Raw genomic sequence first — 26,807 nt, forward strand, 5'->3', positions numbered from 1 at the left:
GGTGAGTCCATTTTGCAGAAATTTCATTGCAGCAACTCCAAATCATACTCAGTAGTTTCCATACCCCCTCCATGTGCTTGTATGCATGCTTGACAACGTCCTAATGAAACAATGGATGGTGCCCTGGGGGATCTCCTCCCAGATCTGAACCAGAGCATCTCTGAGCTCCGGGACAGGCTGAAATGTTGGATGGACCGAAACATAATGTCCCACCCAGAAGTGTTCTGTTGGATTCAGGTGGTGAGTGAGCCTGGGGGCCAGTCACATGAGGCCAACCGGGCATTGCACCAGGAGAAACCAGCATAGGGTCAGACAATGGGTCCAAGAATTTCATCCCGATACCTAATGGCAGTCAAGGTGCGGTTGTCTAGCCTGTAGAGGCCTGTGCGTCCCTCCATGGATATGCCTCCCCAGATATACCATCACTGACCCACCACCAAACCGGTCATGCTGAATGACGTTACAGGCAGCATAACATTCTCCACGGCTTCTCCAGACCTTTTCATGTCTGTCACATGTGCTCAGGGTGAACCTGCTCTCATCTGTGAAAAGCACAGGGCGTCCACCAGTGGTGGACCTGCCAATTCTGGTATTCTATGGAAAATGCCAATCAAGCTCCATGGTGCCCACTAGAGGACTTTTCCCCTCAGGCCACCCCTATGAAGTCTGTTTCTGATTGTTTGGTCAGAGACATTCACACCAGTGACTGCCTGCTGGAGGTCATTTTGTAGGCTCTGCCAGTGCTTTTCCTGTTCCTCTTTGCAAAAAGGAGCAGATACCGGTGGGTTCTGCTGATGGGTTAATGACCTTCTAAGAGAGGCCCTGTCCAGCTTTACTAGAAGAACTGCCTGTCTCCATGCCTTTGTGCTGGGAGACACAGCAAACCTTCTGGCAGTGGCATGTAGGTATGTGCCATCCTGGAGACGTTGGACTACCTGTGCCAACTCTGTAGGGTTCAGATATGGCCTCATGCTACCAGTAGTGACACTGACCATAGCCAAAGGCAAAACGAGTGACAAAACAGATGAGGAGGGAGAAATGTCAGTGGCCTCCACCTGTTAAACCATTCATTTCTGTTTTAGGGGTCGTCTCAGTGTTGCCCCCTCTAGTGTACCAAAGCAGCAGAAAGAGATGAAAAACCCCCTCTGCTACTTAACTGACCAGATCAATAGCACAGAAGGTTCATTGACTTGATGCTATGCTCAGATTAAAAAGGGTTTCTTTAATTTTATATATATATATATATATATATATATATATATATATATATATATATATATATATATATATATATATATATATATATGGCAGGGTGGCACGGTAGTGCAGTGGATAGCGCTGCTGCCTCGCAGTTAGGAAACCCGAGTTTGCTTCCCGGTTCCTCCCTGTGTCTGCGTGTGTTTCCTCCGGGTGGTCCGGTTTCCTCCTACAGTCCAAAGACATGCAGGTTAGGTGCATTGGCGATTCTATATTATCCTGGGTGGGTGTGTGTGTGTGTCCTGTGGTGGGCTGGCACCCTGCCCAGGGTTTGTTTCCTGCCTTGTGCCCTGTGTTGGCTGGAATTGGCTCCCGTGACCCTGTAGTTAGGATATAGCGGGTTATATAATGGATGGATATATATGGCTGGTTATTTTGGGTTTCACTCATTTTATTAAACATCAGTTTAGGTTTCCCTATTTTACTTTATTGATGACGCTTGTTTCTATGTCATTTCAATTCCCTTCATCTCCTGCTCTTTCTTTTTTATATGAGGATGGCCGCAGCAGAAGCTCTTTGTGGAGACTGAGTTTTACTGTTGTACTGAAGTGTCTTACAATCAGACATCGCCAGTGGAATTGCTTGTTCTTCATAGCATGAAGACACTGGAAATAAACACCTACACGGCTTGGCATGATAGGTCTTATATTATATATTGTGATAAGCAGCCCCTCCGTACACAGCAGACATGACACCAGCTGTCCAAACAAACACTGTTTATTTACAAAATTGTCCTTTAACACCACCCGACACAGTGCTTTACTCAGCCCACACTCAGTCCCTTATTTCCTTCACTTTCTGTATTCCTGCTGCCTTGACACCACTCCTCCTAAGCTTCGTCTTCCTCCACCCAATTCTGGCTCCCGAGTGGAGAAAGGAGGCCTCTTTTATAAGCACCCGGATGTGCTCCAGGTGCTCCTTGACGATCTTTTGACGGCACTTCCGCCACACCAGGAAGCACTCTGGGTGTCCCTGGAATTCCTCCGGGTCCTGGGCTCCACAATCCTGCGGGGGCTCCCCTGTGGTGACCATGAGCCCCGATAGGGTTGAGCTTCTATGCTCCGTTCCCGTGGCCCCCATACAAACCAGGGCGGCTGCCCTCCCGTGGCCCAGGAGAGGTGTAGTCCCTCTCCGGGTACCTCCAGGCGTCCCAGCTGAGCATGGCCCCTAGCTGTCCGCCACAATATATTATGTACTATATATATTATACTCTGGCAGTTATCTGCTCTTCCACCTCTCTTGGTATCATCTGCAAACTTAACCAGCTTGTTGTTTACTGTATATCTAAATCATTTATAAATATTAAACATAGCAGCAGCCCCAGCACCGACTCCCCCTGACAATGATTCAGTTTCAAAACAAAACAGTGATGAACTCCAACTAAGTTTAAACAAAATTTTATTATGGAAATCGTTTTTAGAATGCTTCAAAGCATCAGAAAGGTGCCAAAAGAAAAAGAAAAAAAATCCATTAAGACACACAAGCCAAAAAATGTGTAAGACTTAGGAAGAAATGTATGACAGATAGCTAAAGCTATAACATTAAATAAAGTTGTAACTCAAAATTGGATGGGAAAAGGCCATTAAAGAACATTGTGACCACGAGCAAATTTAGAATATCACTACCATCCTACAGTAGGGTGAAAAAAAAATCTAAAGGACATGAGGGTCATACTTTCTGAATCACTAAAGAACAAAACAGGAAATACCATCAAGAGTGAAATGCTGTGAAGGACAAAATAAAACATCATCTGCTCTCCATTTCCCTTTTCCTGTCCCTACTAGTGAAGCTGCCAGCTCTTCTAGTTTTATTCTAACTAGAACATTAAAACATTAGAAAGTGTGGTCTCCGCTCCACTCACCTTCATCTGCTCCATCGCCCTCCTCGTCTCCTGCATTATCTTCTCTTTCTCCACAAGTTTCATTCTGATTTCACTCAGCGTTGCCCCCAGCTGTTTCTGTTTTTAAACACAGAATTCTCTTTTTAATTTCCTGTTCTCTTTCAGTCCTGACATTTTTCCAGCACATTGATTTTATATTTAATGACACAGCTTATTTTTTCTGTCACTTATCATTTTATTGTCACAGTATGTGACACACAGAGATTTCATTTAATAATTTCCTTTAAAAAAAGAGGCAGATTTACCTCACCTTCTGAGGACCCTGTGCTATCCAGTGGTGATTAGGATTTAAAGAATAGGTCCGATGTTCATCGGGGCTGGTAAGAGAGTTCACTCCGAGATAATCTGATGGCAGAGCCTTTCATTTGAAGTCAGCCTCAGGTAAATCGGTGACCAGGGCACCGGGCTTCAAACTACACAGCCTCAGCCTAACCGTGTAACCCTAAGAAGCTTAAACTGCCCGTACTTCAACTTTACAAAATGCCCATAAACTGCTGTAACATGAACACAAAGTCATCGTGGGTGAAGGAGTCTGTCACATCCATAATAATAATTTATCCCTTTGTGTAAAGTATGATCTAATTCTGCTTAAAATTGCTCATCGCACCCCTTTCTGTCACCTCTGATATAACCCAGCATCAAGGCTAAGATTGTGAATTTTGTTATCGGCTGTAGCCCTGGAGGTGTGTATAGAACACTTATTTTTGAGTTTTGTTATGTTATATTACATGTGGATATTAAATATGGGTCTATATAATTAATTTGGGGGGGGGGGCATTCTAATTTTCCATATGTTTACTTTTTGGGTAACAGTTTTATGTGCATTACTCCATTCTATAATTTCTACTTTGATCTTTAAAATATAAGTATAATTCTATACTATAACAAAGTTTTTTCTTTTTATACATTTAAAATACATATATATACTCTTTTCAGGTCCTGCTTACTTTATTTTTGGTCATTATTCCAGTAATTTTACGGTAGCGGTTGTTTAGGTCTGGATTAGGCCTGAGGGCTGTAGTTTGCCCACCACTGCTTCACATACACTAAGTAGACACTAAAACCAACTCACCTGTTTTTCTTCTCTTTCCATCTCCAGCTCAACCATTTTATGGCCATTGTGTCCGGTCACCACACACATCATGCAGATACAAGTCTCATCAGTTTTACAAAATATTTCGAAACTTTTATGATGTTTTGCACAAAGCTTCTCCTTTAGATTTGCATCTGGGTCAACCAGCTTGTGTCCTTTCCAAGCGTCTCCTTCAATGTGAGGCTGCAGGTGAGTCTGACAGAAAGAGGCCATACAGGTCAGACAGGACTTCATTGCTCCAAACTTCTTCCCAGTGCAGGCATCACACTCCACGTCTCCAGGGCCGGCATAATTCTGAGCCGGAGGAGGAGGTGGAGGACAGAGTTCCACCTTCTTCAATTTCTTGACAGCTTCACTCAGCCCAGTCTTTACATGCAGTTCAGGCCTGGTGGTGAAGGTCCTCTTGCACTGTGGACAGCAGTACACTTGGCTCCGATCCCAGCAGTCTGTGAGGCACTTCAGACAGAAACTGTGACCACAATGCAGTGACACAAGGTCAGTCAGGGTGTCTAGACACAGTGAGCAGATCAACTCATCCTCAAATGCTAAGAGCCTAGCTTCGGCCATTGTGTGTAGCAGGAAAAGCAGTCAGAGAGAAACAGCAAGGAAAACAAAGTGGAGACTTGTGAAGAAATGAAAGTGAAAGTTTGTCTTTACTTAGTAGGAAAATGGAGGAGGAGATTAAAAAGTGAAATGTGATAGCCAATCTGAGGGGACAAACATTGGGATGAACAGTTAATGTGAGATGCTGTAACGCTTCGACCTTTCCTGGCCGATATCGCTATACGTCACCACCTTTAGGATTGCAGGTCAACCTTAAATTGACCTCGGACCCCTTCCTGCGATACTGATATGATAAATAATATAACTTACACAATATCAACAAAATAACCGTGAGAAATAGACAAGGTGAAAATAACTGTATTAAATCAAACTTATAAAAATTAGGGGGCTCTGCCCCCTGCTCGCTTCGCTTCGCCCATCCCCGGGTTTGGTTTACCGGATATACAATTTAAAGAGATTGTTATTTTCATATGCATTATTGTCACTTTTACTTTAAACGTTTTGTAAAAACAATATTTATCCTTTATTTCCAGCGTGGCGTGGTTAAATCTCTTTCTCACAGGACGTGTAACGCTGCTTGCATTGTGAAAGAGGGGCGGCTGAGCAGCTGCTGTCTTTCTGCTGTTGCTGCTGGTGAGCTGCGTGTTCTGTTTGTTGCGCTGCGCGTCGATCATTTAAAAGCCTGTACAGCAGCTGTCCTTTTGGCACTTCGTGTCTCTGCTGCTCGCGTTGTGAAGGGGGGTGTGGGAGGGTTTGAACGCACGCTAAGGAGAAGCTTTCGGATCATCTGCTGGCTTGCTGCTGCTGCTCCTGGCAAGCTGCGTGTTCTGCTTGGGCTTGTCATTGATTTTAAGAGCTGGGTGCTCATGAAGCGTGTCTGACAAATGCATTTCAACAACTGCTAGGTTAGATGTCTATGAACTTGTTTTAAATGTTGTCTCACTGCCTTGTCTCATGTGACATTAAAGTGTCTCTTGTGGGACGTCTAATTGTCTCCCTAGTCTCTGTCCCAAGATTTTTTTTATAATAGAGAGATATACAAACATAAATGGCAGCAACCAAATTGGAGAACGCACTTCCCACCCCCACATCTCCACAAATACATTATGTGATAACCCTTCGCCCCAGACAAACCCCAAAGTCCAGGCAGTTTCCAGACACTTATGATAACACAAGTCCATTTTCCTTGTTCTTTTTTCCCCAGAGACTCTAAACACGCTACCCCACATAAGATCGCTCTTAGCTCACCCACGTTAATTTCTCCTGACTGTCCCCTTTGTTTCTAATTCAGAGTGGGTCGTATGGCAAAGTCTTTGAGGTGGCCTCCTCCGTAAGCAAGCGAGGCGATCCTTTCTCTGGCCATAGACAGTCAATATTTATCAGTTGCTGTTGAAAACAATTTTCTTTTCTTTTTCTCTCCTTTTTAAAACTGTATCCTGATGCCCCTTCTCCATTACAACCCTTGGAAACTACAGCAAGAGTCCACCCAGCTCCCAAAGGTCTTCTTTATGACCGTCTGCCCAATGCGCCTGTTTGTTTCCCTCCCCACCACCATATTAAGGGTGCTTAAGCAGCAACAGGGTTAATTAACACTGAGGTCGGCTAAGAGACAAAATCTAATCAGAGAGCATGTATGTGGTGCTGCCACAGCGTGAGCCCAGCAAATGATAATCACAATGTGGTAATACAATGTTTAGTGAAAGAAGAGATGAACTGCCTCAGGGTGTCTGCTAAAGTTCAATTTATTTCCGTATATCCTGTCTTTTTATTACAAATTGAAGTTCACATTAGACAGACTCAAAGCTTTTAAGCAGATTACTCTACAGTCTTCTACAGTCGTGGCCAAACATTTTGAGAAGGACCCAAGTGTTGGTTTTCACAAAGTTTACTGCTTCAGTGCTTTTAGATCAGATGTTTCTCTGGTATACAAGCATTTCATAAGTTTCAAAGTTTTATTGACAATTACATTACATTTATGCAAAGAGTCAATATTTGTGGTGTTGGCCCTTCTTTCTTTTTCAAGACTTCTGAAATTATCCCCGGCAGGCTGTCAATCAACCTCTGAGCCAAATCCTGACTGATGTCAGCCCATTCTTGCATAACCAGAATTTGTGGGTTTTTGTTTGCCCACCCTCCTCATGAGGATTGACCACAAATTCTTAATGGGATTAAGATCTGGGGAGTTTCCTGGCCATGGACACCAAATTTCAATGTATTGTTCCCCAAGCCACTTAGTTCTCACTTTTGCCTTATGGCCCGGTGCTCCATCATGGTCAGCAAACAATTCTTTGGCGGTTGGCAGAAGTTTCTCTCAAAGGATATTTTGGTCCCATTCTTTATTCAGGGCTGAGTTCTTAGGCAAAATTGTGAGTGAGCCAACTGCCTTTGCTAAGAAGCAACCCCATGTGACATGAATGGTCTCAGGATTCTTTACTGTTGGCAAGGCAAAGAACTGGTGGTAGCGCCACTCACCTTTTCTTTTATCCGGATGCCTCAGATTCAGAAAGGTGAATCATCAGAGAAAATGACTTTCACCCAGCAGTCTTTAGCAGTCCAATCTCTGTACGTTTTGCAGAATATCAGTCTGTTTCTGATGTTTTTCTTGGCTTCTTTGCTGCCCTTCTTGACACCCACCAGGCCATCCTCCAAAAGTCTTCACCTCACTTACAGTATGGTGTCCCAATCCTGAGCTATGAATAAAGAATGGGACCAAAATACCCACTGAGAGCAACTTCTACCAAACATCCAAGAATAGTTTGGTGACCAACAATGCCTTTTCCAGCATGATGGAATGTCATTGAGAAGTTGTGGTCAATCCTTAAGAGGCAGGTGGACAAACAGCCACAAATTCTGACAAACTCCAAGCATTGATCATCCAAGAATGGGCAACCATCAGTCAGCATTTGGCCCAGAAGTTGATTGACAGCCTGCCAGGGTGAATTGCAGAGGTCTTGAAAAAGAAAGACGGGCCAACACTGCAGATATTGACTCTGCACACAAACTTCATGTAATTGTCAATAAAACCCTTTGAAACTTATGAATTGCTTGTAATTCCACTTCAGTATACCTTAGAAACATCTGAAAAAAAGATCTGAAGCGGCAAACATTTTGAAAACCAACACTTCATTCTTATTCTCAGAACTTTTGGCCACATCTGTATTAGCTGTGATGTTGTTTTTTATTAGTTAAATTGTGCACCCCATGGTAAGTTTTCTTTTGTAGCTTACCAGACTTGCGTGGATGGAGTTCATGAGAAGAACTGATTGATTGCTATTAATAAATCAGTTAAATTGTCAGTTTTGATTTTGACATTGTGGTGGAGTGGTGGCTCTATGGCAAGGGATCTGTGCTGGCAACCCGGTTGGAATCCCATAAATACCAAAAAGTGATTCAAATTCATTTGGCCCTTAACATCCAATTGCTCAGTTCTGGATATGATGGTAACCTGCATCCAGCCCAACAAGAAGGTCCTCCAACTTACAGAGGAAACTTGAGGGTTGGTAACAAGATTAACACTTCAGCCACCGTAAAAAAAACTTCTGACAGTTCCAACATGGTGCTGAGGTGTCACCCATTGCATGGCTGCACTTGGGTCTCAAATCAGGTGGTTTGTCATGTGGTTGGTGCAGCAATGCACTGTATCAGCACATGCTTCCAACCTCTTCTGCTAACGTGTGATTAGGAGTCAAAGAGCCTAAAGGTGAGTGAAATATCGCGAGGTAGAGGGTCATCATGTTGTACTTACCTAAATCTGTTTTCATCAACAGAAAATCAGAGGAAAGGTAATTACCTCCACTTCCGGGTTCAAAATGGCCAAGATGACGTCACTTCCGGCTCCATAAAATCACCTCTTTTCGGTCGACTCCTGATGACGTTGGTTCCGGTTCCTGTTTCAATGTCACATCCTGCGAACTATTTCCTGTCCCATAATCCTTTGTCTATAAAACTGCCATCTTTACAACAGTAAAATGTTCATTGTACCCCAAAGACAAAGACATTGAATCAGTTTCTTTCTTTATTGTCTGGACGACAATATATGGGGACGGTCCCCAAACCTTTATCTGTTTTTGTGCAGTATTTTTTCTTCTTTGTTGGACTTTCCACACATGATAATTCGGTTAAACTCCCATTTTATATTCTTCACCTTTCTACATAGTTCAGGATTCATAAATGTTAGACTTCTTTCTGGATAACTGAAGCCCACGCGGTTTAAGAAACTTCTTCTTCTTTTGGCTCTTTTAACATACTGGGTCATCACAAAGAAGGCAGACTCCTTCACTTTTTCACATTTTTATGTTGCAGCCTTGTGGTAAAATTGCTTATGTTTTTTCCCTCATCAAGTAACACTCAATGCCCCTGAATGACAAATAGGATTTTAGAGATTTCCAAAATGTATTAAAAATATAAAAAGTGAAGTACACAATAAAATAAATGAAATTAGTATGAACACAATAGAACCCTCACCCAATGTTCTGTAACACACTGTTTTCAGATGAGAACTGCCATCAAGCCCTTCTTGTAGCTCTGGATGAGATTTCTGCTCCTGTCTCTGGGGTCAGCTTTACTCTTGTGGTCACGTCCAGGAAAGCTGCATACAGTCCCATGGACCTTAAACATCTCGATCATATTAGCTACTGTGGTTACTGAAACATGACCTTCTTTGGAGATGTTCTTGTAGCCTTTATCTTGACCATGCCCGGCTGTGTTCTCCTTCCTTTCCTCCTCTTCTCTTTCCCACATTCAGTGTGAGGCCCATAATGACACAACACATCTGAGTGAGGACTTTACTGAGTGACTGAAGACCCCAATGACACTCTTTAGAGCAATCAGTCTGCTTGAGATGTCACAGCAGTCCAGTGGGGTCTTTTAACTTGTGACAACTCCCAATAATTTTCTCCCTGCCAGTTTCATTTGTTTTAATGTTCAAAATACGGGAAGTCGAGAACTCAGAGAAAAGTGTCTGCTCTGTGTAATGCAGAACGGTGGTCATGTAGACCTTATTTCACATACAATTGTGATTCATTTCTTCATATTGATATTCAAAACAACACTTCTTCTTATTGCGACAACAAGTTGGAGCCCAAATAGAGTTAAACAAGTAGAATTGACAATTAGAAAGCTTCTCTTTTGAGACAACGTGAATCACACAAATCTTCATCTTCCATCACCATATAATGGAAAAGAAAACCCAAATAACAAAGTCATCCCCATCTGAACCGCTCAACTCAGAAGGTCAAATTTGTCCATTCTGAACATGTAGGTTTTCTCTTTTGCCAGCACATTCTTTATGTTTTATTTCATTGAACTTGTCAAAGGTGTGAGTAAACAGTGCAGTGAAAAAGTATTTGTCCCCTTCCTTATTTTCTCTATTTTTGCTTCTTCGTAACACTCCATCATTTCTGATCTCCAAACAAATATAGTAGAATATAAAGACAACACTCCATTTTAAATATTCCTTTGATTTATTGAAGGAAAAAAGTTCAACAACACCTCGATCGCCCATTTGAAAAAGTAATTGACTCCTAAATTTAATACCTGGTTGTGCCACCTTCAGTAGAAACAACTGCAATCAAACAGGTCCAGCAGCAGGAGATCAGACATTGGCATCCCTGTGGAGAAATTGTGGTCCCCGTGTTCTATAGAATTGTTATAATTCAGCCACACTGGAGGTTTTCAAGTGTGAAATGTCCATTCAAGGTCAAACTACAACATCTCAATCATGTCCACAACCTTAATTTTGTGTTTTTGTCAGCCATTCAGAGGTGGACTTGCACTTGTTCTGCTACCTCACCCAGCTTCAGATCACAGACTGATGACTGGACTGGACATTCTTCTTCAGTATCTTCTGGCAGAGAGCTGAATTTAAGCTTCCCTCAATTATGGTAAGTCAACCAGGCCTTAAAACAGCAAAGCGTCCCCACACCATCACACTACCCACCACCATGATTGACTGTGTGTGTGATGTTCTTATTGTACAAAGCTGTGTTAGGTTTACCCCAGATGGAACGGGACCTGTGTCTTCCATAAGGTTACACTTCTGACTCATCAGTCCACAGAACATTAGACTAAAGGCTTTGGGGGTACTCAAGGTGATCTGGGCAAATGTTAGACGAGCCTTCAGTGGCTTTTGTCCTGCAGCTCTGTGAATTAAAGCGAGGGTGAGCTGACTGTCACATCACATTACAAATCCAAAACAGCAAAACTGAAATCTTCTTATCCCTTCTTATGCCAGGCATGTCTGCCCTCTAGTGTTCTGGAGGATGGTGTGTTTTGGCAATTCCAAAATTCTCCATTAATGAAGTTGCTGCTGCACTTCCAAGATGCCAAATGAGTGCACTAACACATGTCGGCTCTTTACCTGCACTGGCTCTTTTAGCAGCTTTTCCATCACCATCGCTGTCAATCTTGACATGCTAACTGTGCTAATTGGCATGCTAATTGATAGCATTCTTGACATAGTAAACTCATCATTAGATACAGGGGTCTTCCCAGACTGTCTCTGGGGTCAGCTTTACTCTTGTGGTCACGTCCAGGAAAGCTGCATACAGTCCCATGGACCTTAAACATCTCGATCATATTAGCTACTGTGGTTACTGTGGTTCTGCTGTAGTTAAACCCCTGCTCAAGAAAAATAATCTTGACTTCTCTGCTTTTGACAACTTTAGACCCATCTCTAACCTGCCTTTCTTAAGTGAAATCCTAGAGAAGGCAGTCATTATGCAGCTAAATGACCACCTCAGTAAACCTGCTATTCTTGATAAGTTTCAGTCGGGTTTCAGAACAAATCACAGCACAGAAACTGCACTCGTTAAAGTAGTAAATGACTTGCGGGTAAATGCAGACAGAGGCCATTTATCTGTTCTCATCCTCTTAGATCTGAGTGCCGCATTTGATGCCATTGATCACAACATTCTTAGAAATCGCCTTAGTCAATGGGTGGGCCTCTCTGGCAGGGTCTTAAATTGGTTTGAATCCTACCTGGCAGGGAGAAAATTCTTTGTTAGTTGTGGTAATTATACTTTGAAGACCGCTGATATTCTATATGGTGTTTAACAAGGGTCTCTCCTGGTCCGCTGCTCGCTCTCCATGCCTCCATGAAGTCAGATTATCTCGGGGCATAACGTGAGCTACCACAGCTATACTGACGACATACAACTGTGTTTATCAATAGCGCCTGATGACCCTGACTCTCTTGATTCACTGACACAATGTCTCACTTGTGTTTCCGAATGGATGAGTAGTAATTTTCTCAAACTAAATAAAGAGAAAACAGAAATTTTAGTGATTGGTAAAAATGGATATTATTAGGATATTAAAAATAAACTTGATCCATTAGGCTTAAAAGTCAAGATGGGGGTAAAGAATTTACGGGTCATTATTGACTCTGAACTGAATTTTAAATCACATATTCATTAGATTACTAGGACAGCATTTTTTCACTTAAGAAATATAACAAAATTTAGACCTCTTATAACATTGCAAGATTCTGAGAAATAAATGTACGATTTTGTTTTCAGTCAGCTAGAATACTGGAAAGCACTCCTCTCAAGAGAACCCAAAAAAGACATCAATTGATTACAACAAGTGAAGAATGGAGCTGCTAGAATATTACATCAGAAAAGAAAATCCAGTTCTGATGTCACTATGCTGGTTACCTGTGCCATTTAGAATTGACTTTAAAATAGTGCTTATGGTTTAGTCAGTCATTGTCCAACCCACTACAGTATATTCTAACACAGGGTCACAAGATAGAGAAGCTTTTATCTGAGGCACCTCCGCACGATAACCACCATTTTCCACACTCGCAAATATACATTACAAAGTTTTAAATGTCTGGAATACAGTTAGTCAGTCATTGTCTAACCTGCTATATCCTAACACAGGGTCATGGGGATCTTCTAGAGCCAATCCCAGACAACACAGGGTGCAAGGCAGGAACAAATCCCCGGGCAGGGCGCCAGCCCACTGCAGGACACACACACCCACACACTAGGGACAATTTAATAATAGTAATAATAAATACATTTTATTTATATAGCGCCTTTCCAATTTAGGATCACCAATATACCTAACCTGCATGTCTTTGGACTGTGGGAGAAAACCAGACCACCCGGAGGAAGCCCACGCAGACACTGGGAGAACATGCAAGCTCCATGCAGGGAGGACCCGGGTAGTGAACCCAGGTCTCCTTACTGCGAGGCAGCAACCCTACCACTGAGTCACCGTACCGCCCTGCTTATGGTTTACAAAGCCTTCAATAATCTGCTCCATCTTATATTTCAGAATGTCTGTCACCTTACATTCCAAATCGTAACCTTAGATCTTCAAATGAGGGTCTGCTTAGAATTTCAAGAGCTAAACTTAAAAGAAGTGGTGAGGCGGCCTTCTGGTGTCAGGCACCTAAAATCTGGAATAGCTGACAAATAGAAATTCACCAGGCTAATACAGTGGAGCACTTTAAAAAACTGCAAAAAATTCATTACTTTAACATGGCTCTCTCATAGCTTCATTTTAGTTTAACCCTGAAATTCTGTATATGCATTTGATTATCATTAATATTCCTGGTGGCTCTGTAATCCGTACTAACCCCTACTTTCTCTTCTCTTGTTTTTCTGTTTTTCTGTGACGATTTGTGCCCCCACCACCTGATCAGGGCACCGTGATGTCCCTCCATTGATGGATTAAACGCCAGAAGTCCACATGACCGTCATCATCAAGTTCTTCCATGAGAACACTGAATACAATGAGGACTGACTGAGGTCATTGATGTTCGGTAGAATGCCTAGAGGGGGCTGAGCGTGCTTGTGGCCTCTGACCCCCTGCAGGTTTTATTTTTTTTCTCCAGCCATCTGGAGTTTTGTTTTTTTTTCTGTCCCCCAGGCCATCAGACCTTACTTTATCCTTTATTACTTAGCATTGTCTAATCTTATTTTTATATTTTTCATTTCTCTTTCTTCATCCTGTAAAACACTTTGAGTTCCATCATTTGTATGAAAATGTGCTATTTGAATAAATGTTCTTGTTGTTGTATCACCAATGACTCCTGCTGAAAAGAACACAAAGTCTTCTTCATCAAAGGGGGGACAGCATCGCGGTAGCAGCGGCCGGAGCACAGGGACTTTGGAGGAAGAGAGACAGGAGAATGAGACCTCTGGATGACCACGGCTCGTCCCCGTAAATGTTCAAAGCCCAGCTGGCAAGCCAGCTGCTGATCCTTCAAAGAGGAGCTATAAGAGTGTGTTTGTTTCCCATTGAAAACCTGTTTAAGAGGGGGTTTCTGAAGGGCTGCCGTGTCCCCCCTTCAGCAGCGTTCACAAAACATGTAAAGTGTCCAAAAAAGGTACCTCACCAATCAGCTGATGGTTTATTATAAGGCAACTCCTGTGAAAAGACCCCCAATGACAGCCACAGAAACCCTGCAGTTCTTCTCTTCATGTAGGACTGAAGCCTCTGGAAAGCCAAACTCTGTGAAAGGTTGTGCTTGGACACAAAGTCACAGAGAGACAGAAATACACAGTCCTCCAGACCCATGACAACTAAAACCTTTAAAGACACTCAGCAGACAGTGGGGTGCTCATTCTGGTTGGGCTCTTCAGCTGAGAACACTTCATGTCTGACTTCTCTGTCTAAGAGTACCTGAAGACTAAATGTGGTGAAGAAGAACAGCCAGGAAATAAAAGTGAAAGCTGGTGAGCCTACCAAAAATGTCTTTAAATGCCAGTGAGCCCAATGTGCCCAAGAAACCTACCAGTTGGTATGGTGGGCACTGAGTGGTGATTTAGTGGGGTCCAGCAGGTCATTTTTAGTTTTAGCTGCTCATTATTTTGTGTCACATTTGAACTGCTCTGTTCTAATAATTACTGCACAGTGAATGGAACTGATGTCACCAAATGCCATCTTCTCAGTCCCCATTTTTCTCTTTTCATGTTCGGATCCTGAAGCTCCAGTTTTCCTCCTTCAGTCGTCTGAAACTCAGAGCAGTGAGGAGTTTTTACAGGTGACTTTGTGTTCTTACTGATTTGATGATCCTGGCTTTGACACTAAATGTTCACTCCTGATGTGACCGTGTGTGTGTCACTGTGTCACCCAAGTTCTGGCCCACTTTCATTGACCTCACTTGTTATTTTCTCATTTCTCTGCCCTCTTGATTTTTCCATTCTTTTCTTTCTCTGTCTCTCTCACTCTCTTATTTCTATTTCACGTTCCTCTGTTCTTAAAGGCACCAGATTTTGTTGTTAATCAGGGAATGAAAGATGAGATTGTGAGTTCTAGAGTGACCAGTGGTGCTATGAGACATGGTGAAGAAAAATAAGGGAAGAAAATTACACAAAGAAAGAGAAACACTGAAACACTGAAGTATACAATGAACAACATTTATGAACAAATTGTAAATATCCTGCACATCCAAACCAGTCCTGAGTAACATCAAAAGATGGCCCTGAAAGGGAAACTGTTGGGCATTGAACATCCCAAATGTTATAGATTTAGACCAAGACCAGACCAGAAATAACCCCAAAAATCTCACTGCAGGGACTTAAAATGAATAAAAGAAATATGTGACCATAGCACTGTCATCATATGTGAGAAGGAAAGGTGCAGAGAGAATCAGACAGACAGACAGAGAGGTGGCACTTAGGGAAAGGAAAGACTGCAACTGAAAGTCCAGATTTTGATTGGCTGTCAGGGACACACGGGTTAGAGTTGCTTTACTAAAGTCACTGAGGTGATGTCCACCAAGGTCACTGTGAGGTAGATCTCTGGGAAGATTTAGAGAAGCAAGTGAGGTGAACTGGAGGGGAGCCAATCAGAAAGAGGCACTCAAGTCTAGGGGTCTGTTGTGCTCAGTAAGTGGGACACAAAATGATCAGGCATGTCTTGGGTAATGGAGGAGTGAGCTTTTGGTGGATTGCCTTCTGTTACTTGTTTTCCTGTTTACTGTTCAGTGATGCAATCAGATAGAACATCCTAATGAAGGACAAACGAGACAAGGAAAGTGAAAAACACCACAAGACATCATTGAGGATGAGATTAATGTAGGTAATGTAATGATCAGCAGAGGGAATCAGGTCGATTCTGACATGAAGTTCGTCACAGTGACGAGCTGATTCTGCTGTGGTGATGGCCGCTCTGAGTCGTTGGCTGCTGCCTCCTCTCACCTGACTGAGCTGGGCAGTCTTTACAAACAGATTTGGGCTGAGGGCTACAGCGACATATGTAAAAATGAGCATGTGGTGTAAAGATATCTGCCCTGATGTGGCCCGAGTGGATTTGACTATCATGGGAGCATCTTGAGATGTCCCAGTGCCCAGCTGACATGGCAGCACACCAACATTCAGCTCCCTCTATTCCTGTGTGAGGAAAGACATCGTCACTTATCATGACATTAAACCGTAATGGGCTAAGACCCCTGCCTAGCTGAAGTCCACTTAATTCTTTATACACTTTTCAATAAATCAACCCCACTCTGAATAGCAAAGACCAGGGGTCTCCAACCTTTTTTCCCCTGAGAGCTACTTTTACAAAATGAAAATGGCCGGGAGCTTACTCATGTTTTCTAAAGTTTATTCTCATAGCTTATTTCAACCCAAACAAGCTGAATACGCTTGTTATGCCTGACCATTTACAAAATGTCGCTGTCCACAACTGACATTTTGCATTAAAACATCACTAAAAAGGGTGGCGCAGTAGTAGCACTGCTGCCTCGCAGTAAGGAAACCTGGGGTTGCTTCCCGGGTCCTGGAATTTGCATGTTCTCCACATGTCTGCATGGGTTTCCTCCCACAGTCCAAAGACATGCAGATTAGGTGCATTGGCAATCCTAAATTGTCCCTGGTGTGTGTGCCCTGTGGTGGGCTGGCGCCCTGCCTGGGATTTGTTCCTGCCTTGTGCCCTGTGTTGGCTCCAGCAGGCCCCCGTGACCCTGTAGTTAGTATATAGCAGTTTGGGAAATGACTGACTGACTGTCATCCCAAAAAATGTTGAGTTCACCTGCAAGTGCATTTTGTATGTCGGTGTGCATTTTCTAGTGCATCTCACTCACACTATTGAGTTAAAACATGAATGCTGTCAAAACAAAACAATGTAATTCCAAATGCACAAATAGGACTTATTCACTTGTCATTTTGTCACATGTCACTCTCACTTTATTCACAGGTCCAGTTGCATGTGTGATGTGTTTTTTAGTTAGATGACTGGCACTGCATGGAGACAACAAGAGAGGCAGAAATGACGCCTTTTATAAATACTATATCATTATTTGGAACACTTGCATTTCATATGTGTTCCGTGTCTACAACGATCTATGTTATCACATCGTTAAAACAGAAACGTTTTTCATGTTTTAGCAATAATTGACAAAATGTAGACATGAAGTGTAGAATGTGTGAAGCCTGAATTCCAAATATCAAAGAAACACTTTCACAAAAGGTACAAATATAACAGAACAAGTGCGCTTCTTTTCAAGAATACAACTGCAGAAAAAGAACCCGTGTTCATATCCTTTCCATATCTTCCACCGTTTGTTGATATCCAGGGACCCCAACAGAATTGCACTTCCAGGCTCCAACTCACAATCACCCTTGCAGGTGTCCTCACTGGGCTACCATTTGAGGACCACTGGTCCCAATCATATGGTGATGGAACCTTATGGTTCTTGGTTTCTATTTGTCCATTTGCCATATCATACCTGCCGGGAACAAATTTATTTCTCTGTCCCACCAGCCAATTCTCTTCACGTTGTACACTAGCATCCCTTCCAGCTAATAAATCCTCCTCCGTCCCAGCTGGGAATTGCATTTTCCTCCTCCATAGCCCCCTTCAGCTGAGCCCTGTAGAACTTGGTGTCTGACCCCACGAGGATGGAAGAGCTATACATAGTCCAATGCCATAACCCTACAAAAAGAATAACAACAGACACTGGGAGCTTTCAGAGGCCTCTTTGAAAAAAGAGCTTTTCTGACTCAGCATTATGTCGTGTTGTCCCCTCTGACTATTAAAGCATGTATATTCTCTACTTGTTCTTGCATGGTTTTCTTTCATGCCACATCCTGCTTAGGCACGACGTCTACTGATGTAAATGTTGTAGGCAGTTTCAAACAATCATGTCACTCATGTTGTCATGCCTTAATGGCTGCTTCCCCTTTGTTGGATGAGTCTTCCATTTTTGACTGACTGCCTATTTTCTTCTGTGGCCTTTTTTTTTTTTTTTTATTTATTTATTAATTTTATTACAATCAATACATAGCAATCAAGTTTTAACAAAAAAAAGAATTATGCTAAGAACAGATCGATCCCCACCCTTGAGAGAGAGAGCAAGCCAAACGGTGTAAAATTTAAGGCTTTTAAAAATACCTAAATCAACAAATTCTCTGTGCTTTATAAATCATTTCAAAATATTACTGATTAGATCCTGCCATGTTTTGAAAAAGTCTGCACAGATCCTCTAACTGAGTATTTGATTTTTTCCAATTTTAAATAATATAACACATCAGTTTCCCACTGACTTAAAAGAGGAGAGTTTGGGTTCTTCCAGTTTATCAGAATAAGTCTGCGTGCCAACAGTGTAGTGAATGCAATCACAGTTTGTTTGTCTTTCTCCACTTTAAGACCCTCTGGAAGAACCCCAAACACAGCTGTTAATGGGTTAGGAGGGATTGTGAGTCCAAGACTGTCTGAGAGGTAATTAAAATTTTTGTCCAGAATAATGTTAATTTGGAGCAGGCCCAGAACATGTGACCTAGTGAGGCTGGGGCTTGGTTGCAACGCTGAGGTTGGATCATGCCCTGGAAACATTTTGAGAGTTTTAGTCGAGACAGATGTGCTCGATATATAATTTTGAGTTGTATAATTGTATGCTTTTGCATATGGAGCTTGAGTGAATTCTCTGCATTGCTACTTTCCACTCCTTTTCTGATATATTAATTGAGAGGTCATTTTCCCAGTGTCCTCTTGGATCTTTGAAAGGAAGGGATTGTAAAAGGATTTTATATATTGTAGAGATGGAGTCTAACTCCTTGAAATTGAGCAATAATTTTTCCAGCGTGGATGAGGGTGCAAGATGAGGAAAATCTGGAAGGTTCTGTTTAACAAAGTTCCTGATTTGAAGATAGTGAAAGAAATTTGTAGCTGGAATGTTAAATTTGGAATGTAATTGTTCATAGGATGCAAAGACGTTGTCTATATAAAGATCTCTAAGCAAGTTAATTCCAAATTTTTCCAGATATTAAAACTGCATATGTTTGTGAGGGTTGAAAGAGGTGGTTCTTTTGCAGGTGCCACAGAAAGAAGCTTCTCCGTCTTAAAATGCTTTCTACATTGGTTCCAGATTCTAAGTGAGTGGAGCACAATTGGGTTATTAGTGTATTGCCGATAACGTGTGTTTATTGGAGCACAAAGCAAGGAATACAAAGAAGTACTGCAGGATTTTACTTCTATTGCGGTCCATGCCTGTGTATGTTCTTCTATTTGTGTCCAGGTTCTTATCGACTGTATATTTGCCCAGTAATAAAACTGGAAGTTAGGTAGAGCCATGCCGCCTTCTGCCTTTTGTCTTTGTAGGGTCGCTCTTTTGATGCGTGGATGTTTAGAATTCCAAATAAATGAGGTTATTGTTGAATCTAATTGCTTAAAGAACGATTTATTAATGTATATTGGTATGTTTTGAAATAAAAAGGATTAAAATGAAGTTATAAAAGGCCATGTTAAAGTAATGTGTTTTCAGCAGTGTTTTAAAGTGCTCTACTGTATCAGCCTGGCGAATTCCTATTGGCAGGCTATTCCAGATTTTAGGTGCATAACAGCAGAAGGCCGCCTCACCACTTCTTTTAAGTTTTGTTCTTGGAATTCTAAGGAGACACTCATTTGAGGATCTGAGGTTACGATTTGGAATATAAGGTGTCAGACATTCCGATATATAAGATGGGGCGAGATTATTTAAGGCTTTATAAACCATAAGCAGAATTTTAAAGTCAATTCTGAATGACACAGGTAACCAGTGTAGTGACGCTAAGACTGGTGTGATGTGTTCTGATTTTCTTTTCCTAGTTAGGATTCTAGCAGCTGCATTCTGCACTCGTTGCAAACGATTTATATCTTTTTTGGGTAGTCCTGAGAGGAGTGCATTACAGTAATCTAGTCGACTGAAAACAAACGCGTGAACTAATTTCTCAGCATCTTTCAGTGATAAAGAGGTCTAACTTTACTTATGTTTCTTAAGTGAAAAAATGCTGTCCTAATGATCTGATTAATATGTGATTTAAAATTCAGATTACAGTCAACAATCACCCCTAAGCTTTTTACCTCCGTCGTGACTTTTAATCCTAATGTATCCAGTTTATTTCTAATAGCTTCATTGTATCCATTATTGCTGATCACTAAAATTAAAATTGTTAGTTGTTTTCCTGTTTACTGTTCAGTGATGCAATCAGATAGAACATCCTAATGAAGGACAAACGAGACAAGGAAAGTGAAAAACACACCACAAGACGTCATTGAGGATGAGATTAATGTAGTTAATGTAATGATCAGCAGAGGGAATCAGGTCGATTCTGACATGAAGTTCGTCACAGTGACGAGCTGATTCTGCTGTGGTGATGGCCGCTCTGAGTCGTTGGCTGCTGCCTCCTCTCACCTGACTGAGCTGTGCAGTCTTTACAAACAGATTTGGGCTGAGGGCTACAGCGACATGTGTAAAAATGAGCATGTGGTGTAAAGATATCTGCCCTGATGTGGCCCGAGTGGATTTGACTATCATGGGAGCATCTTGAGATGTCCCAGTGCCCAGCTGACATGGCAGCACACCAACATTCAGCTCCCTCTATTCCTGTGTGAGGAAAGACATCGTCACTTATCATGACATTAAACCGTAATGGGCTAAGACCCCTGCCTAGCTGAAGTCCACTTAATTCTTTATACACTTTTCAATAAATCAACCCCACTCTGAATAGCAAAGACCAGGGGTCTCCAACCTTTTTTCCCCTGAGAGCTACTTTTACAAAATGAAAATGGCCGGGAGCTTACTCATGTTTTCTAAAGTTTATTCTCATAGCTTATTTCAACCCAAACAAGCTGAATACGCTTGTTATGCCTGACCATTTACAAAATGTCGCTGTCCACAACTGACATTTTGCATTAAAACATCACTAAAAAGGGTGGCGCAGTAGTAGCACTGCTGCCTCGCAGTAAGGAAACCTGGGGTTGCTTCCCGGGTCCTGGAATTTGCATGTTCTCCACATGTCTGCATGGGTTTCCTCCCACAGTCCAAAGACATGCAGATTAGGTGCATTGGCAATCCTAAATTGTCCCTGGTGTGTGTGCCCTGTGGTGGGCTGGCGCCCTGCCTGGGATTTGTTCCTGCCTTGTGCCCTGTGTTGGCTCCAGCAGGCCCCCGTGACCCTGTAGTTAGTATATAGCAGTTTGGGAAATGACTGACTGACTGTCATCCCAAAAAATGTTGAGTTCACCTGCAAGTGCATTTTGTATGTCGGTGTGCATTTTCTAGTGCATCTCACTCACACTATTGAGTTAAAACATGAATGCTGTCAAAACAAAACAATGTAATTCCAAATGCACAAATAGGACTTATTCACTTGTCATTTTGTCACATGTCACTCTCACTTTATTCACAGGTCCAGTTGCATGTGTGATGTGTTTTTTAGTTAGATGACTGGCACTGCATGGAGACAACAAGAGAGGCAGGTGTCTGGTGGAGTGGAGCCACTGAGGTTCACTCTCATGGAGTCAATTTAATGTTCGTCTGTCAGTCTTGTTCTGAACTTTGATTTCATGACATTCACGTCAGACTCACAGAGGTATGGAGACCCAAACAAAGCAGACATCTTAAGTGCTCTTTGGTGAAGATTCTTCTAGTTATCTGGCTCTACTAAGCTCCAGAAATGCTGAGAATGCTGTTGAGACTTTAACTGCACATTATTTGGAAGGTTCACTAATATATAATATAGAAAATCCAATGTCTCTCTGTCTGTATGTCTGTTAGCTTTTCATGAGAGAACTACTTAACAGATTTAGATTGGGTGATTTTCTATAATTTGTTTTACCAATCTGGTTGATTTTGCAACTTCTCTCATTTTGTCTATCTATGTATCAGAGTTTGCTTGTGGTACAGAGAAAAAGGCAGCAGGCCGAGGGGACGGGTCTTCCTCACTCACTCAACAGCTTCGGGGCATGTACCTTAACTCCACTTAGCTAGCGAATGAGATAACAATTGAATTGAACTTTGTTTGATATTTAACATAAGGTGTTACTGAGGTCTAGATGAGTTTGAGTCCGGATATTCTCTTAAGTGTCTGCCACATTGAAAAGACAGATTGCAATTCAGATTGTGGATTGTGATATGATTTTTTGGAAAGATCGCCCACCTCTAATTTGACTAATCAAGTTTTCAAATTTATGTAGGATTTATTAACCCTTTGGCAAGCTACTTGGAAACGGGCTGCGAGCTACCAGAAGCTCACGAGCGACGTGTTGGAGACCCCTGGCGTAGATCCTCGGTTTAGAAGCTCAATATAAAACGATCCAATATTATGTAAGTTTAATGATTAAATTCCTTTTCTTTTTTTATCATAGACTTTTCAATGTAAAACATCACCAGACTTAAAGGTTCTTTGTTTCCCGGTGCTATCATAATGTCCTGTTAGTTCAGAGACCCTAGTCCTTCTACATTTCTGAAACTACTTTGATAATTAGATCCAACTGATGGTCTGCAGCTTGAAGGACCTGAAGGGTGTCATTAATTCCTCGTAACTCATTAAACTTAGCCTCATTTAAACCCATTTTCTGCTGTTTTGATTTAATTGCCTATAACCTCATCATACTTCACTCGTTATTCATGTTCTACCCCACAGAAGAAAGGGGAGACATTTTACTTTCACTTTTTTTACACCAGGAGAATGAGTCATGTTGTGCACATCTGTTACAGCAAACTTAGTTGCAAACTTCAGGAGCATTTTTTATCAAAAAGTGCATCTGAAATGTTATTCCTATTTCCATGGGCTTTGGAATAAGCTAACAAACATTCTAAAAGTGTCAGTGAAAGTGCCAAGAACACCCAGAATAAAAAAAAAACAACTGAAAATGAGAACAATCTGGACAGGAACAGGCCATTAAGCCTAACAAAGCTTGCCAGTCCATCCATCAGCCAACCTGCTATATCCTAACTACAGGGTTACTGGGGTCTGCTGGAGCCAATCTCAGCCACCACAGGGCACAAGGCAGGAAACAAACCCCGGGCAGGGGGCCAGCCCACCACAGGGCATGCATACACACACCAAGCACACACTAGGGACAATTTAGAATCGCCAATGCACCTAACCTGCATGTCTTTGTACTGTGGGAGAAAACCGGAGTACCCAGAGGAAACCCACGCAGACATGGGGAGAACATACAAACTCCATGCAGGGAGGACCCGGGAAGTGAACCCAGGTCTACTAACTGCAAGGCAGCAGTGCTACCCACTGCATCACTGTGCCTCCAGCTCGGCAGTCCTATCTACTTACCAGAGCCTACGAAAAAACTTGTAGATCCGTCCTACCTTAAATCGCTTCACACCTCTCCGTCAGCGTCTTTTGTCCTGTAAATGTGTGGATAAGCAGCAAACAGCAAGCAGCCTGCTATCACCTCCCCCCACCCTGTACAGTTGTCTCAGCTCAAGTCTGTCAGTTGCTTAGAGTTGTATAGAGTTAGAAGTCAAGCAAAATGACGCCTTTTATAAATACTATATCATTATTTGGAACACTTGCATTTCATATGTGTTCCGTGTCTACAACGATCTATGTTATCACATCGTTAAAACAGAAACGTTTTTCATGTTTTAGCAATAATTGACAAAATGTAGACATGAAGTGTAGAATGTGTGAAGCCTGAATTCCAAATATCAAAGAAACACTTTCACAAAAGGTACAAATATAACAGAACAAGTGCGCTTCTTTTCAAGAATACAACTGCAGAAAAAGAACCCGTGTTCATATCCTTTCCATATCTTCCACCGTTTGTTGATATCCAGGGACCCCAACAGAATTGCACTTCCAGGCTCCAACTCACAATCACCCTTGCAGGTGTCCTCACTGGGCTACCATTTGAGGACCACTGGTCCCAATCATATGGTGATGGAACTACTCCAGATTCTTGGTTTCTATTTGTCCATTTGCCATATCATACCTGCCGGGAACAAATTTATTTCTCTGTCCCACCAGCCAATTCTCTTCACGTTGTACACTAGCATCCCTTCCAGCTAATAAATCCTCCTCCGTCCCAGCTGGGAATTGCATTTTCCTCCTCCATAGCCCCCTTCAGCTGAGCCCTGTAGAACTTGGTGTCTGACCCCACGAGGATGGAAGAGCTATACATAGTCCAATGCCATAACCCTACAAAAAGAATAACAACAGACACTGGGAGCTTTCAGAGGCCTCTTTTGAAAAAAGAGCTTTTCTGACTCAGCATTATGTCGTGTTGTCCCCTCTGACTATTAAAGCATGTATATTCTCTACTTGTTCTTGCATGGTTTTCTTTCATGCCACATCCTGCTTAGGCACGACGTCTACTGATGTAAATGTTGTAGGCAGTTTCAAACAATCATGTCACTCATGTTGTCATGCCTTAATGGCTGCTTCCCCTTTGTTGGATGAGTCTTCCATTTTTGACTGACTGCCTATTTTCTTCTGTGGCCTTTAGATGGTTTGAGACCCTGTAGTGAATAAAGAGGGTCCCTTCACCATCTATGCGGCCCTTACAGGATTGACTTGCCTGTATGGCCAAATCGATACCAAATGGCAGTCCTATTCCTGCTCTCCATTGCTTCAAGTGCAGCCCTGGCTGTCTCCTTAATCTCCTTTAGGGTGTTTCCTAAATGATTTAATACAGATTGTTGTGTCCTTACCAGATGCTGGAGATCAAAGTGACATTCGCCTTCACTTGATAAACTCTGGGTAACTTTAGCCTTTCTTGGCTGACCTTCATGAAACTATCAGCATGTGTCAATCTCCCACATGATCAGTCGGGTTTTTTGTGTCATCATGGGAGGTTGAGTTTGGAAGATATCCAGCCTTCAGGTTCACGCTCATACAGGCAATGTTGGCATCGGAGCTGCAATATATAGAAGACAGCCTGACACAGGTTCTCCACCTTCATGGTGCAAGTGAGGGTCACTTCAGATCTTTGCAGGGACTTGTGCCCTTCAACAGTACTTACCTCCTTGTCTTTCCCATCGAAGAAGCTCTCTAGTGGCCCTTTAGCAGGGTCATCTGCCTGTCCATATGGATCCCATACTTGAAGCCAGTATGCTGCCCATTTGTCTTTTGTAATGTAAGCGCTCCAAATGGCTACCAGGAATCTGCTGCCAATCCATCAGCTTACTGTCAGTTGGATTTCTTGCCCAATTTTCTGCCCATCACTGGTGTGAGATGTGGTGCCGGTTGTATAGGACTACAGATCTGGGATTAGGCCAAAAATAAATTTATATTGCAGGTCTTCTGCCAAACACACACTTAGAAAATCCTACTGACTACACCATTTGTAACCACCAGGGGGTGCCACTGAGCCCCAAACCTAGAACCCAGTAATACAGTTCACATTTTTGTAATAAAATAAGGGATTTTTATTTTCCCAAAACACGTCTTCAGAATCGCCTCTTTAAAATCAGCCACACTAAATCCATCAATTATACAGAAAACCAAGGAATTCTTCCTCCTCCTCCTCGACCTCCACTGAGTGCTGCCCAAAGCTTCAGGTGTCATGCTGTGTTTTCAAGGAAGCACTTCCAGGGCATTGAGAAAGTACAGAGGTTACTTCTGGACTCCCAACTCATAAGCACCCCTGCTGGTGTCCTGACTGGGCTGCCATACGAGGATCTCTGCCACCTAGCATTTTGGGGGCTAGAACAACTCCTGATCCTCGGCTTCTCTTAGTACATCTGCTATATCATATTGGCCAAAGCAAATTTTTTTCTCCTTCTCACCTGCCAATTTGCTTGACTTTCCACACTGGCCTCATGTCCAGGCAATAAATTATCGTCTATCCCGGCCAGGATGCTGATTCTCCTGCTACAGTGAAGGGCATGTATATATAGTTGGTAAAGAAATTACACTCTGTATTACAGAGGGTCCAAAACAATGGAACTGACTTTAAAAAGTTAAAGAGCAACCAACAATTAAAATCCCAGGGCTTCACAGACTTTCTTTTACACTTCTTCTTCTTCTTCTTCTTCTTCTTCTTCTTCTTCTTCTTCTTCTTCTTCTTCTTCTTCTTCTTCTTCTTCTTCTTCTTCAGCCTTCTCCACAAAGCTCAGTCCTGTACCTCCTCCCTAGTCAGACATTTTCCTTCAATTCTTCTATTACTTTATCCATCCACCTCCAATTTGGCCTCCCTTGCTTTCTCATCCCCTGTTACTTTTCCCATTTCCCATCATTCTTTTGCCCCCATATTCATTGTCTCTCCTCATCACATCTCCAAACAACTTCAGCCTACTTCCCTGTACTTTCTCTCCCACTTTTGTTGACACTCTGATCCTCTCATTTCTTATTCTTTCCTTTTTTGTAACTCCACACATCCATTTCAACATTCTCAGAAATTGTGGTGTAATTCTGTTGCTCTGTAATTCTGTTCTGTTCTGTTAATTCTGTGAATGCAGTACTAATTAATAACCAAAGAGAATCGGGAAATGGAATGTAAGAAATAATTATGAGCAACAATAAACGAGAAATCTGAGAAGAGATAACAGTAAGGAGATAAGGCCAAAAAGTAACTAAATTATAAATATTAAAATGAAAGGAAAAATATACAGAAAGTCAAAAGAATGTCTGAATAAGAACAATATTAACATAAACAACAAATAGGGACACTTTGTAAACACTAATCCACCAATAAGAGTTCAAAGAGCTAAAGACATAACAGACACCCAGACCTCTTAGGTAGACACTACCAGACAAGGTGTGGACAAAACTGAAAGTATCTAAAAGAAGTTCACATTTATGACATTTTTCT

General features: G+C 42.1%; 1 protein-coding gene across 1 annotated transcript in view; it reads right to left on the reverse strand.

The window, feature by feature from the left end:
* Positions 1-4,858, reverse strand: part of LOC120522285 (tripartite motif-containing protein 16-like) — a 32,651-nt gene extending 27,793 nt beyond the window's left edge. Inside the window, exons 1-2 of the mRNA XM_039743332.1 lie at positions 4,230-4,858; positions 3,119-3,214 (exon numbers count right to left, since the gene is read on the reverse strand). Coding sequence (XP_039599266.1) covers positions 3,119-3,214; positions 4,230-4,817 — 684 coding nt within the window. The 5' untranslated portion in view covers positions 4,818-4,858. The remainder of the gene's footprint in view (positions 1-3,118; positions 3,215-4,229) is intronic.
* Between the last annotated feature and the right edge of the window lie 21,949 nt (positions 4,859-26,807).

Source organism: Polypterus senegalus, chromosome 2 (assembly GCF_016835505.1).
Source record: "Polypterus senegalus isolate Bchr_013 chromosome 2, ASM1683550v1, whole genome shotgun sequence".
NCBI classification, from domain to species: domain Eukaryota; kingdom Metazoa; phylum Chordata; class Cladistia; order Polypteriformes; family Polypteridae; genus Polypterus; species Polypterus senegalus.